Raw genomic sequence first — 15,630 nt, forward strand, 5'->3', positions numbered from 1 at the left:
CTATTAATAAACCCTAGTGTTGGTCAGTGTGTGCCTATTAATAAACCCTAGTGTTGGTCAGTGTATGTCTATTAATAAACCCTAGTGTTGGTCAGTGTCTGCCTATTAATAAACGCTAGTGTTGGTCAGTGTCTGCCTATTAATAAACGCTAGTGTTGGTCAGTGTCTGCCTATTAATAAACGCTAGTGTTGGTCAGTGTCTGCCTATTAATAAACGCTAGTGTTGGTCAGTGTCTGCCTATTAATAAACCCTAGTGTTGGTCAGTGTGTGCCTATTAATAAACCCTAGTGTTGGTCAGTGTTTGCCTATTAATAAACCCTACTGTTGGTCAGTGTATGCCTATTAATAAACCCTAGTTTTGGTCAGTGTATGTCTATTAATAAACCCTAGTGTTGGTCAGTGTCTGCCTATTAATAAACGCTAGTGTTGGTCAGTGTCTGCCTATTAATAAATGCTAGTGTTGGTCAGTGTCTGCCTATTAATAAACGCTAGTGTTGGTCAGTGTCTGCCTATTAATAAACCCTAGTATAGGTCAGTGTCTGCCTATTAATAAACCCTAGTGTTGGTCAGTGTATGCCTATTAATAAACCCTAGTGTTGGTCAGTGTATGCCTATTAATAGACCCTAGTGTTGGTCAGTGTCTGCCTATTAATAGACACTAGTGTTGGCCAGTGTCTGCCTATTAATAGACACTAGTGTTGGCCAGTGTATGCTGATGCTGATGAACATGATCATGACCAGTTTATAAAGTCAACATTTATTTAAGCATCATTAGGACGCTGACAATGGCATAAATAATTCACAATCTCAATAGAATAAGAGAAAACAGATAAATAAAGTGTCCAGTCTAACTGCATATTCACATGATAAAATATTCAACCTAGGCTACCTGAATAAATCTACACTGATGCAGGTTTGCATATGGAAATTAAATTAGTAAAATTCTAATTGCAGGATTTACAAGTTTTATGAATTATCTACAGAAAATAGCTAGCAAATAGTTTTCATTGTAACTGGTAGACAACACTAGAAATATCACACAATTCAAATAATCACATTCAGGCTACATTGCTTTTTGTTACTACCATGACCTGGGGTTTTAAAATGACAGTCCTTAAGTCAGAAAAATGTACACTCTTAATTTAAATTCAGACTACCTTTAAATAAATACAGAATAGCTAACTTCTGCCATCATTTAACATAATATTCAAATTATTCAGAGTTACATGCAAGAATACAACCAACCTGATCTGAATTGAGTTGTCTACAACCTCCCAGATCTAGTCCGAATTGAGTCCTCTACAATCGACCAGGTCTAGTCTGAATTGAGTTGTCTACAACCTACCAGATCTAGTCTGAATTGAGTTGTCTACAACCTTCCAGATCTAGTCTGAATTGAGTTGTCTACTACCTACCAGATCTAGTCTGAATTGAGTCCTCTACAACCTATCAGATCTAGTTTGAATTGAGTTGTCAACAACCGACCAGATCTAGTCTGAATTGAGTTGTCTACAAACTACCAGAATTGAGTCGTCTACAACCTACCATATCTAGTCTGAATTGAATTGTCTACAACCTACCAGATCTAGTCTGAATTGAGTTGTCTACAACCTACCATACCTAGTCTGAATTGAATTGTCTACAACCAAACAGATCTAGTCTGAATTGAGTTGTCTACAACCGAACAGATCTAGTCTGAATTGAGTTGTCTACAACCTACCATACCTAGTCTGAATTGAATTGTCTACAACCAAACAGATCTAGTCTGAATTGAGTTGTCTACAACCGAACAGATCTAGTCTGAATTGAGTTGTCTACAACCAAACAAATCTAGTCTGAATTGAGTTGTCTACAACCGAACAGATCTAGTCTGAATTGAGTTGTCTACAACCGAACAGATCTAGTCTGAATTGAATTGTCTACAACCGAACAGATCTAGTCTGAATTGAGTTGTCTACAACCGAACAGATCTAGTCTGAATTGAGTTGTCTACAACCGAACAGATCTAGTCTGAATTGAATTGTCTACAACCGAACAGATCTAGTCTGAATTGAGTTGTCTACAACCGAACAGATCTAGTCTGAATTGAGTTGTCTACAACCGAACAGATCTAGTCTGAATTGAATGGTCTACAACCGAACAGATCTAGTCTGAATTGAGTTGTCTACAACCGAACGGATCTAGTCTGAATTGAGTTGTCTACAACCGAACGGATCTAGTCTGAATTGAGTTGTCTACAACCGAACAGATCTAGTCTGAATTGAGTTGTCTACAACCGAACGGATCAATGACTACAGTTGTAGTGATCACAATACTTCCATTAGTAACCCAACATGTTTTTCCATGGTTATAATAAAAAGATGTGCTTATAACAGAATAGAGAAAATACAGAATATTACTGAAGATGAACTATGGCAACCAATCAAAAGTTGATTCAATTAATGACATCAGCAGTCAGCATCAACATGAACATTTTATATAAAACTTTACCACTTTCCAAACATGGGGGTACAATTACATTTTATAAAATATTTAGAATTCTCAGAACAAAAGCAGTTAAAACACATTTGTGCTCATGTTTCAAACAAAGTCATGCTAGGAAACCAGTAAAGAAAGAAACTGTTTGAAACTATCTTGGGATTATTGTTTCATTCTGAAAACAATTACATTGTTTCATTGTAGAAAGTTAGACACAATTAGTGCTTAAATGGATAGTACCGGTACCTTTAATTAATCTGCAGAAACACTAACAAACTTAGGGATATTTGGTGACTTTGGAACATAAGAGACTTTAAACCTTAAACAAGGAGTGGAATGAAATTGATATGTAGCACCAAAATGGAATGAATCGCACACCCTGGCTGGCAATTTTGCTCTTGGATTTTCTGGATTTGTTATTTGAACCAGTAAACAAGGGTGTGAATTACGTAATCTACATTTGCATAATATTGAAGAAAAGCAGAACGTGCAGTAAAATTTGTTAATTTGACGGTGAAAGAAATTGAGTTCAATAACTTACTCGCGGCTTTGTAGTAGATCCTCACATACAATGAATAAAACAATTTCTAGACATTGTTTGTTAATCAAATGAAGGTTCAACAGCTAAGTGCAGCATGTGACCCTTTAACTAATTTTTTAACTGTAATTTGTGTTTTAATTTCAAAGAACTGAACATGTCAAAGGTGAAAACTTTTTCTCATAGCATCAGTGAATGTATTCCTAAGTGGGATGTTCCAATTTAAAAAGAGTTCACTGATTGGTCCACATAGTATCAATGAGAACTTTTAACAAGTGTGACGAATATTGTCAGTACGTTTACTACCACAAATCTATAAAATTTTAATTAAAGCAGCAATCACCAAAAAAAAACAATTTTAAAAACTCCTGAGATTCAAAAATACAACAGATCACTTCGCAGCAGATGAATTCAACTGATACTGAACAGCGCCCTCTATGTTGAGTACTCGCATCACTCTAAAGAATCACATTAAAACAAATATTTTTTTTAATTAATTAAGTTAATTTTTCAAGATTTTTTTTTTGTATTTTCAGCATTTATATTGTAATGAAATTTTTTTTGTACAAAAAGAACACTTATGTGTTCAGTCTCAGCATTTTTCGGGGGAATTTGTGAGGTTTGTTAAATCAACATAGTATATTCAGAACGACTTTATCAGTAAAAATATTTCATGACACCCCCCCCCCCCCTTAAGTTTACATATTTGGTGTCGCAAGACAGTTCCATAGTCGCTGCCACAGTTTTTTTTCACAAGACTTGGATCGTTGTAAAGTTCGGAGTAATTCACTAAATTGTACCATGCCACCAGGAACCATGGAGAATGCACCCCTTGCAGATCGTACAATATTCACAAATTCATCATACTCATTTGGAGCAATATGGAATAAACGCTGGTGTATACACTGTGTATACATCTGAAGGCATTTCTGGACAATAGGACTGAGAATAGGAGATCGTAGATTGGCTGATACTTGAGCATGATTGGTTTGTGTCAAGTAGTGCGCTGATTCTATCGCAATTTCTTGTAGTATAAATGGACTAACGATGATGTTAACAGCACTGACGCAGAATTGTTGTAAGAATGATGTACCTACAAATTAAATAAAATGCAAGTATATCAGATGATATAAAGAATGTATTAATTGTATACAGTACAAAGATATGATTCAATATCAGATAATATCACTCTCTCATGCACAAATTTCAGACTTGTTGATATCATGGAAACATTTTATGTGAAATGAACAATCAATTAAAATCAATCAAAAGCTGCCTGATCACAAAGCAAATGCAAGACAAGCGACTGACAGTGGACACTCATGCAAGAACTTCAAAATCGCACATTAATAGCTGAAGTGTTGCATTATACACCTTGAGAAACTGCTGATTATTTTGCATTAGTATAACTTTATTTAGGGAAGTGGCGGAGGTTTTCTGAGCTTCTGCAACAATGCAAGTATATCCTAACAGCATTATTGTAATCAAGACCTATTTTAACACATTCATGGTAATAGAAAGCTATAATCGTAAACAAAATAACTGAATTTTCCTGTTGGAAACCTATATAGTGTAAACAGTATACAGTGTATTGGTTTCCTTCATTGACTAAAAAGTGTTCCAAGAACATTCAAGCGCAGGATGCTATTCATTGCATTCTCAGAATACTAGTATTATATCACACATAAATCAATAAACAAATTGACAGTAGAAAATTATCAAGTAAATAAGTGCATGTGTTACTAATAGAGCAAATATGGTAAGACAAAATACACAAGTTTTAACTGGCAATTAGTTTTAGCTAGTCTTGTTACCGGTGTTATAACTTAAGAGAAGTTTGATAATTACCTAGTTTCATGGCAACATTTAGCAGCCACTTGATGTCATCACCGTAAGGAGGGCTTCTAGCAAATCGTGTTTGTGGTCGTTCATCATGTACTCGTCTTGCGAGAGTCTCCATGGCTAGCATACCCACACGAAAGGTTGAATGTAGGTAGTATAGAGCTTGTTGATTGGTTGGAGATGCTACCACAGCCACAGGTGTACAGTTTTGGTTCGTCTGAGCAAGTTGGGGTGATGGTAGAGTAAACTGAGCCTGTGATGGATGTGCATAGGATATTGGTGCTGGAATGTGAGGTGGTTGAGTTACTGTTGGTGGTTGTGGTACATAGTGGAAATGTGATGACATAGGAATTGGTAAACATGTTGGTACCTGTGTAGCATAGTGTGATGGTGGAGGTGCTGTGGCTGTGGGTGGTGGTGGTGGTGCAGTTTGATAGGCATACTGTGGAATATATGCAGGTGGCATGGCTTGTGGACTGGTCACTGTCACAACAGCTGATGTTGACATAGGAGGTGTTACAGTCACTGGCATTGGCTGATCATATCCAGGTCTTTGACAGTAAGTATTAATGGGTATAAACTCTGCATACATCGGTGCATACGTGACAGCGGTTGTATAGCTTGGTGATATCCCCCCCATAGCAGCATTCATCATACTTTCATCCATTGGAAGAGACTCGCTCACATGAGTAATAAAATTAGTACTATCTGCAGTTACAGTCACTTGAGAATTTGTCGGAATTGCGACACAATTTGACAAAGAACTTTCATTAGATTTATGACAGGATTTCTCAAATAACCAGGACCACTGACGAGCTACATTAAACAAGACTTCAGGATACACTCCACCGCCTTTAGCTGCTTTCTCCACGGCAGCACAGGCTTTTTCCAGCATTCCCATATCCTGCTCTTTACACTGCAAGATTAAATCACAAAGTACAATTAGACTCAAAACAATCGACAACATTTAAATGATTTTGTTCTGTTACAACTCAGTTGAAAGAGCTAGATGTATCAGATGTTATAATATTATTTTGTAATGTCTACATTTGATGACAGGTGAAAGTGAGACAGGTATGTGGCGATTACAACTCCATGCAAAGGTTCTTGGCAGAAATACCAACAATCATTTTGTAATTCATAATCAAGTGTCAAAGACCAGCTACTATAAATATTAGAAATATATAAAATATACAAAACTAGTGTTTTTACTATATACATAATTGCTTTGCCTTGAATAACTTTACATCAAATTCAAATTTTGGCAACTTTGGCTGTCAATTGAATAGCATTGTTACATGTACTGAGGAAGTAACGATTAGAAAAACACACTAAACTGGTTGTAAAAAATGAAGTTGAACCAATTTACTTAAACTACAGGATCATATCACACACAAATGGAAGTGAAAATACATTTTGACCAAGGTGCATGAGACTCTGGAAAACATAAACACTAATGCCCATGTGTAAACAAAATTAGCATAATTTATTAGTGGACGAGTAAACAACAATATAGACTTTGCAGACTTGACTTGATTATTTTTGGGACTTCAAAATAAATAAAAAACAATCTTTAATTATAAATTAGTTGTAATGTGTTCTTTGTTTATGATAAAATAAATAGGATGCCAAAATTGACTCACTAAGTATTTTGGGTCATCATGGCTGCTCAGTTTAATATGGCCCATCAGTTCAAATTATTCCTGTAGCTATTTAATCTTAAAACCAAAAATGTTAATGATATAGCAGTGTTTATTGAAGACAACTGCATTGCTACAGCCATTGGTGAAATGATGGTGCTTTTTAAGACCTCTGAAGACTCAAGAAAGGTGCACTACTTCTAGGGCTTTGGTCATTACAACCACGCCTCAGGGGGATTCAATTACGGCAGGTATATGCAGGGGGATACTCTAAAAAGGTTTGATATTTATGAGAATCAATGATGGCGATAAAGAGTTGATGAATATACACAACTTAAATTATTTGCACACAAGATTTTTGCTACAAATACTACACCAATTTTTGAAAAATACTTGCCTGCATGAGGGCTCTGTTGACTTCGGTAGGGTTCAGAGCATGTGCATGTGGTAAACAGGACAAAGCCAACTGAGCTGCTGCTCTCACCATATTTGGATCACGCCCTCTAGAGGCACGGTCTGCCAACGATGCTACTTCTGGTGGAGTTAAGTGGCCTTCCCAAGATTCCACCAATAAGAAGATAGCAGCACTACCAATCTCCATAGCTTGGCCTACAATAACAAGTAATAGATCATTTTTATAAAATTTGTTACTCTTGAAATGTGAAATAAATATGTTCACACAACCCATTGGTAAATACATAGAGTATGCTGTGAAACTTACCAGTTATCCATGAAACATGAGATAATTATGTACAGGACAACCAATTTGGAGATATATAATTACTTGTATCTTGCGAAACTTACCAGTTATCCATGAAACATGAGATGAGTACGTCCTCGACAACCAATTTGGAGATACATAATTATGCAGTCCCAATGCATAAAGACCAATCTCAAATGCACAGAGATGCAAAGCACGGTGAGGTCCGGCTTGATTGGAGCTATTAGCTGGCTGTGTAAATAGTGATGTACTACTGCTACCTCCAGCTTTATTGAGTACAGTTTTAGCTAACTCAAAGTAGAAATGAGCTGCTGCTTCACTAGGTTGGTTTGGCACTGTAGGGGATAAGCCTTCATTGCGACGACCACGTCGATACCTACTTGTTACAAAAAATACACCAATAAATCAAACTGACTCTAACAATGACACTTGCTTTAATGTAAAGCTTACATTAATTGTGAAGCCAAATGAAGATTGTGATTGTCAGGACCACTGGAGGAGACATTTAGCGTTTGCTAGCTTTAATACAAATGAAATAACGACAAATAACAATGTGTCCATGAGGAGTCATAAATAAAATGCCACAGTCATGATTGGCACCACAGCGATGTCGTCTCTCTTGAATGCTAGCAGTCACATTTATTTTGGTCAAGTTTTTCAGTCATTTATATTTACCTTGTATGCTATCATTGACGAATTATTAAAAGTAAGGTAATTAATATGCACAGATTTTACCCAAAAACTAATCAGTTCTTCACTTTGTTCTCGGGCATAGATGTACCAAGTTTGACTGAAATGCAATGTTTAGTTCTTGAAATAAAGGTGGTGTGTGCGCACACACGCGCACACACACACACACACACATAGCTGAGAGAGTACATACCGATTAGTTTTAGGACTAGGTGTAGAACTTCTAGATTCTCCCATCTCTGCAGCAATAGCAGGTCCTAAGCGCACAGTCACACCAGAGCTGTAACAAACATGAAATACTGACTTGGTGGTTCTTGTGGGTGGGTAGACAGTAATCTTAGTAACATCTCATCAATGTTCAACTGAACAAATCTGTTATTTATGCTTACTAACCTTTCAAGATCTCTTATCTTCTGCCTCGTAGTCTTTTCTCCAGAGCTACTAGAACTGACAGAGTCACTTGAGTTACCACTGCTGCTACTGTCACTGCCAGGACCAGGGTGCCTCCAAGCATATAATGCTGGGCGACGATTAAACATTATAGCATTATCTCCATGGGGATCAGTAGAGTCAGTTACAGGTACACCTATGTTAAGAGATGTACACAGTTAGTAAATGAATCAGAGGCAGAGGTCTCCCCTTCTAAGTATATGGCACAAACAGCTTCATTTAATAATGGCCTTCATACGCTATATCCTTGTAGAAGTCATGCACAGTGTACATTATAACCCTAATTAATCCAGGCACATACCAACTCAAACTTATTAGCCATCTCAACCCAGGCTGCCATTTATATTGCAATGGCACACATGAATTAACATTTCATACCTGGTTACTATTTATTACTTGGTGGAGAGAGGCAGTATGAGTCTGCCCTCGGATACAAACCATGGTATGGCCAAGACTAACAACTAAAAATTAAACTAAAATTAAAGTAGCAACAGTCATATATTAACACAGAACATTTCCTTCAATTATGAACTTGGCCTTGCCTTTTGAGTTTTTTTTGCTACCATGAGTGCAATTTTAGTGACCCTGAAAAAGACCTGACATCAATGTTCACATCTGTAGCACTCACCTCTACTCTTCTTAGTTTTAAACCACATCCTAGCCTGCCAGAAAGCACCAGTGTGATGGTGAAGATGTCGTTGTTCCCATGGTGGTACTGGTGGTGGTGGAGGTTGCGAGGATTCAGATAAGGCTTCAGCTGCATCTTTCTGCCATTCTGTCACCAAATCATTTTTGTTATCATATTTCTCAACCATGTGACTAGACTCGCCACCTTCATCCCTGGAAGTGCCACTATTACCTGCAGCGCATGCTAAATCCATTACTCCAGTGTCTTCAGGATTCCATCCACTCTTCTTTTCTGATTGGCTACATTCAGCAACACTAACAGCTTCACTTCTCACTGATTGGCCAGCTTCATCTACATCAACAGATTGCCTCATACATTTGGGTGGCTCAGATTGACAAGCTGCTCTGTTAGCTGCTGTTTGCAGGGATGATTTCTCAGCCATCTGGTTGTTACCTGGTGGTTTATGCCTCTGTTGAGGAGTTTTATCCAATAAAGCATCTAAAATCTGAAAGTATAGAGAAGAACAATGTAATAAACCACTCAAGATCCACTACGGGTTAAATAAATGGGACAAACAATGGTCATAGCGTTGTAGTGGTGTCAAAACATTGTAAGGAATTTAACAAGTACTAAGCATTTTTGGGTATTTCACATTTAATATTGTGCTAAACACATTTGATGATGGTCAATTATGTTATAGTAAGGATATCTAAATGCAATGTTCTCCTCTGAAAGTATTCAGTACTTGAACATTGAAGAATAAGGAAATTCTAGTTCAAAAGATGTTCATTCAGTCTCTGCTTTTCAGGTATAATGCAATCTTCTATAAGTTTGTAAAATGTTTTATTGTACTAGATAATCATAGCAAGCTTGCAGTGTCTCGTGTATCGCTAATAACATTTTTTATTTTCAGTTCAATATATTAGGATGGGTGCATTTTGTGACAATACTCACCAGTCTTAGTTTACTTTGGTCATCTTTATATCTTAATAATAACATAATAGCAAGTTCACCTCGCTGTCGTCGTGTACCTTCACACAATAAAGGATGATCAGCTTCACATACGTTGGCTTTTAGACTGAGTGCTGCTACAGCTGCATCAAATCCTAACTTCTCATCACTGGGCAAACGTTCTTTGGTATTGCGACTTGGTGGCCGACTTGCATTTGGTGAGGTACCTGTTATAATAAGTTTTACTTGAAGCATACTTTTGTGGCAACATCAGCATTTCACGATGAGCATAAAACCATGTAACCAGGCAAATCAAATACATACAAGGCATGAAAGTATCATCTAATTATGCAACCAGACTAACTGAATACTTACAAGGCATAGATAGAGCATCAAAGAGGAATGTTGCCAGCATAATAGGAAGTAAAGCATCACCACGACTTTTCAATCTGCCATCTTTGAGTTGTTCAGCACGGTCTCTTACAGCTGAAAGCTCTGCTATAGACAATGGAATTTTCTTCAAAAGACCAACTAATTCTGATTCTTGATGTGCTAGTTTGACCTGAATACAACACAATGGAGACAAGTTGTTTAGTACATGTTCTTTGTGACTTGTAACAGTCGGTCATCATTGAACATATTGCATAACATAATACTTACCTCTAATGCCTTGTTGGATGCTGGCAACCTGCACATCTCCAGTCCCAGCATGGCAACTTGAAATGCAACATGGTATGACTCTGCCTCCTCAGATAACACACTACATAGAAACCCTGCCTTGGCAAGTGTATTACTTGCCAATAAACTGAGAACATTCAGTTGTTTTCTTCTTGCTTTGTTTGATAAACCAGACAACATGGATTGGTCAATTGTTACTTTCGGTTGATTTGAAAGAAGTTCTTCAGCTAATTGAAGAGCTAGTTTACATGCTTGCCTTGTATAACCATGGGCATACAGTGCTTCAGCTTGAGCAAAGAGTATCTGAAAGAAAACAATGTGATTAGGAATTATCAGAAATGTTTAAAAATAAGATTGGCTGAGCAATCTCAAAGCTGGTATTCTGAAAATCAATATTTCTAGATAACACAGCCCAGACTCTTCAGAGTATGAGCTTATAGCTAAGCAAGCTGATTTCTGGTTATCTAACATTTCAACAATGTTCTGTAACAATGTCTTGCAGTAGAAACATCTATTCATTTTGGTAACGACATACATACATTTTGCTGTATTTGCTCATATAACAACTTGTCCAACTTGGTCTGAAGGCTACTTGCTAGTTTGAAAAAAATATCTGCCTGAAAGATATATAGAGGATATCTTGTGAGTGAACCTACAGTATCAGATTTATTGAACAAGTGTAACCTAATTTTCATTTGTTCTGAGTTAAATAAATCTGATATTGTAGGGTCACCAATTTGATATCCTGTTTATCCCATACATCCATCTTGACATATTGGCTTATTTTGGAATTGCCATAATTTTATTATGTATTACACTGCTTTATTATACTGAACTACCATGATATAAATTGGATAAGTGTCATATATTATAATCTTTCAGGATTATTTTTTTATTTTTTTTTATTTAACACCCACATTTTTATTATCAGATTTTTCAGGTTTAGTTCCAGACATTCAAACAATGAACGACACTGTTATCGTTCTTGATTTTCTTTTATGTGCAAATAGCGAGTGCAAGTACTGACATATAGTGAATTTTGTTACAGAACCAATTCCATGTTTGGGATAACATGACAGGGCCTGGTGTCAACCATTAAACCTGTAGCATACTCACCCAAGGTAGGAGTTGACACTTTTTGGTGTTCAACCAAAGGTATTATTTCATGATTCAACAACCACTACATGTAGCAGTGACCTGTTGTCAATTTTATTGGCAACTGGAGTGCTATTTTTCCAAATCAGGGCCAAACTTAGGCGGTTGAGTTTCATTTGATAGTCATATTGAATGTTAGTAATGACTGAGCATAGTAAAATTGTGGTAATTCAACAGATGAGAAGAAAATGTGTTAAAAATCAACCGATTGGTCATGATAAACAAACAGCTTGTAGTGTGAACCAGTAAGTGCAATGTTGCTGTTATATTTGGTGTAAAAACTAGCATATACTTACATCCATGGCAATTTCGGGCTTCATGATACCAGCAAATAAATTAGGAGGTTCATCTCTCTTCCTGTTTCTGTCATTACTAGGCGGTAATTTAGCTTTTGTGTCATAAAAATACACCTGGTATTCATCAGAAGGCGGCGGGGATTCATTTTGAACTTTACTGTCAATAGCTACATCTGACTCAATATCACTGCTCTCGTTTTTCCCAGGTAAACCATCTTTAGCTACAACTGCAGCCACATCAACTTCACAATGTTTGCTTTTGGTTTTTCTTTTACCACTTTTTTTAGATTCCAAAAATTCACCTGCAGAAGTTGTTATATTATTGTCTATATTTGATGCACCCTGTGATGGTTTAGTGTCAGAACTCTCAGAGTCAGCATCCTCCCCAAGGTCATTGGATGCTGAGCTATTGCTAGGCTCTGCAGTTATTTCACACTTACTAAGATTTTCCTGAGATTGAAATGCAGCAGTCTCTTGAAGATTTTCAGCAACCCTATTTTCAGCAACGTCACCTGCAGTTTGTGAACTTTGACCTTCAACAATCTTGTGATGCAGACTAGGATGTCTGTTTATACAGGCAATACCATCAACTGGGTATTCAGACCAGTCTAACAAACATGCCTCAATAGATGGTTTGAATCCAGAAAACAATTCTATATCAGCTTTGCGTATTCCACGGCCTTTACGCACTTTATCTATGACTTGAGTATGCCAGTGTCTTAACTGTTCCCATAGGTCCTGGCATTCTTGAGGTGTTAAGGTTGGATTTAAAGCTGCTAGTCTCCATAGAGTTACTATCTCATCACATAGACTAGCACATGCATGCTGTGATGCTGCAGAAGAACTATTATTATTACGATTACCATGACCACCATGTCCATTATGAGATGCTGACGTTCGAGTATTAAACCACCAAATTATTATCTGTATGAATAAAATCAAGCTATCATTATTTAAACTTTATATGAAACAAACTGTGACAGAAAAATATCCACCGAGTTTTAAATTCACTAGTTTGTAAAGGAAACATTGCATTATGTTGTCAACAGCATTTTCACTAGGTTTTAATTTACTGTAAAATACTTTATTTTAGCTGGAACTAATTTTTGCTGAATATGCTTTTTGGGTGTTTTGGGTGGAATTTAGTTTCTCTAATTTTTGACGAGTTGAGTGTAAAATATAGGAACAACAGTATATTCGCTGGGTTTTATTTTCACTGAAACATTCTTTCAGCGAAAATAGCTAAAATTAATTCCCAGCAAAAACAAGCCATGCATGGCACAGTCCCCGTTAGTTATTAAATTTAAGATATATAGTTTTGTTTATAGTAATATAGCTGGAATATAACCATGTCAGGAATATGATTTTTTAACATTAAAATGATTGACATTTGTATCTGATCCTCAAACAAGTACTTGTCCATATTGAGAGAAATTGCTCTGGAACAGCATTCAAAATCAGCCATTTTGAATACATGTATATATATATATATATAACATGATGTATAACGAATATATATATATATAATCTAGAAGTCCAATCATCAAAACAAAATGGCCGCCAGGCAGTCATTTTGAATCCAATCTGAAAAATATAATGACGAGCATCAGGAACCCATAATGTCTAATGTATTTACCAAGTTTGAACGAAATCCACCCATAAATGCTTGATATTTGATGATTTTTTAGCACAAAAATTAACAACCATTCGGCCATTTTGAATAGGATAGTCAAATCAATATATCTGTCTATCTATGACATGATGTAAAATGAATATTTAAAATTTGAACAAAATCAGTGAAAGCAAGTCAGAGATATGGCACGAGAACCACATTCATTAATACAAAATGGTCGCCAGTCGACCATTTTGAATCCTATCTGAAAAACAAAATTATTTGCATCAAGGTCCCATAATGTCCAATGTATATACCAAGTTTGAACAAAATCCATCTGTAAACAGCTGAGAGATGGTTGATTTTTAGGATTTTTTAGCTCAAAAATGGCTGCCATTCGGCCATCTTGAATCAGATCGTAAAACAAAATGATGTGCATCAAGGTCCTATAATGTCTAATGTATATACCAAGTTTGAACAAAATCCATCTGTAACCAGCCGAGAAATGCTTAATTTTGATGATTTTTAGCACAAAAATGGCCGCCATTCGGCAATCTTGAATCAGATCGTGAAACAAATTGACGTGCATATGTATAATATCATGTATGATGTATGTGTGAAGTTTGATTGTGATTGGTCCAGGCATTTCTAAGATACAGGTCGGGATGCACGCACAGACGCACACACGCACGCACACACACACACACACACACACACGCACGCACGGAGGTAAAAACATAAGTCCCCGTTTTCGGACTGCGTCCGAACGGGGACTAATAAAGTATTCTACAGTAGCACATTTAGCTATCAGTGAAATAAGCGAAAATAAAACCCAGCCAAAAATTAAACTTGTATCACAAATAAACTTAGTTGAAAGCCTGTTCAATTTTTAGTAACTTAGCGAAAATTCAAATCTGAAAGTTACATCTTTTGTGTGTACACTGATTGAAAACTGACATATGCTGAAAACTGACATATTGGCAACATACATATCTAACTGTACAGTATAAAGCCTTCAAACAAAATTTTGCTGACAATACTACTTTAATAACAGGTAATGGGACTGTATAAAAAACTGGCATCAGTATTCACATGTCCCAATGTCGTGTACAATACATGTACGGTCAACATTTTACAAAGAGTTGTTGCAGAATTCAAGAAAAAATACTAGCAATTGGCAAATTGGAATAAGCTAAGTTCTCGGAAGAGTTATGTGAAAAAGTAAAAGAAAACTAAAACCCTTTAGGTGAATTTATCTAAGGGCAATATTTGATGTTTTTTCCTGCATTCAGTACCGTAAAAATCATATTTGAGGCAGCAGCTTCAATAGAAGCCACACCCCTAACTTGAGACATTGTTTCATGTTGAAATTGACAAGTTTTGATCCTAGGAAAAGGTCTGCAATATAAGCCGCACCCCAAACTTTCACAAACCAAACAGCCACCACATATTTCAGAAAAAGATATACCATTTAATTTTAAATTAAGGCATAATTTTTCGAACATTTCAATCTTTCCTGACGCCAAGATTAGTCTAATTCAGGTTTTCCGTAGTCATTGACGTACAATGTTCATTGTGGGTAGCGTGAATGGGTAAAGTGCATTTCGACAATGAGCTGCTATTATCGTCAAACTTCTTCTTCAATGTTCAGCTTGTCTTTCGAAAACAACTAATTTCTTAATTTAAAAAAAAAAATCATGCCGTTTTCCCATCAAAATCAAAGCACTACAACAACGGTAAATCTCTCCAGTTTTTACCATGAAGTCGCCGAACTACCATTAACATATTTAAATGAGCTATGGTAATTTAAACACGTTGGCACCATCCAGCATTTTGATTGGTTAATTAGCGACTATCAGGTCAAAAAACAGTTTCAAGTCACTAAAGTGTTTGAACAAACATGGCGGATATCGTATCGGATCGAGCGTTTACATGTGACCAAAATCATTC

At 36.4% G+C, this 15,630-nt stretch overlaps 1 protein-coding gene across 1 annotated transcript in view; it reads right to left on the bottom strand.

Moving 5' to 3' along the window:
• Positions 1-742: 742 nt before the first annotated feature.
• LOC102803524 (zinc finger SWIM domain-containing protein 8-like) overlaps positions 743-15,630 on the bottom strand; it is a 34,337-nt gene continuing 19,449 nt past the window's right edge. The window contains exons 7-17 of the mRNA XM_085493944.1: positions 12,069-12,992; positions 10,600-10,920; positions 10,315-10,501; positions 9,943-10,166; positions 8,989-9,493; positions 8,304-8,496; positions 8,104-8,190; positions 7,304-7,596; positions 6,897-7,108; positions 4,866-5,775; positions 743-4,110 (exon numbers count right to left, since the gene is read on the bottom strand). Of these exons, the coding sequence (XP_085350070.1) occupies positions 3,716-4,110; positions 4,866-5,775; positions 6,897-7,108; positions 7,304-7,596; positions 8,104-8,190; positions 8,304-8,496; positions 8,989-9,493; positions 9,943-10,166; positions 10,315-10,501; positions 10,600-10,920; positions 12,069-12,992 (4,251 nt within the window). The 3' untranslated portion in view covers positions 743-3,715. The remainder of the gene's footprint in view (positions 4,111-4,865; positions 5,776-6,896; positions 7,109-7,303; positions 7,597-8,103; positions 8,191-8,303; positions 8,497-8,988; positions 9,494-9,942; positions 10,167-10,314; positions 10,502-10,599; positions 10,921-12,068; positions 12,993-15,630) is intronic.

Source organism: Saccoglossus kowalevskii, chromosome 19 (assembly GCF_978046115.1).
Source record: "Saccoglossus kowalevskii chromosome 19, keSacKowa6.1, whole genome shotgun sequence".
In the NCBI taxonomy this organism is placed as follows: domain Eukaryota; kingdom Metazoa; phylum Hemichordata; class Enteropneusta; family Harrimaniidae; genus Saccoglossus; species Saccoglossus kowalevskii.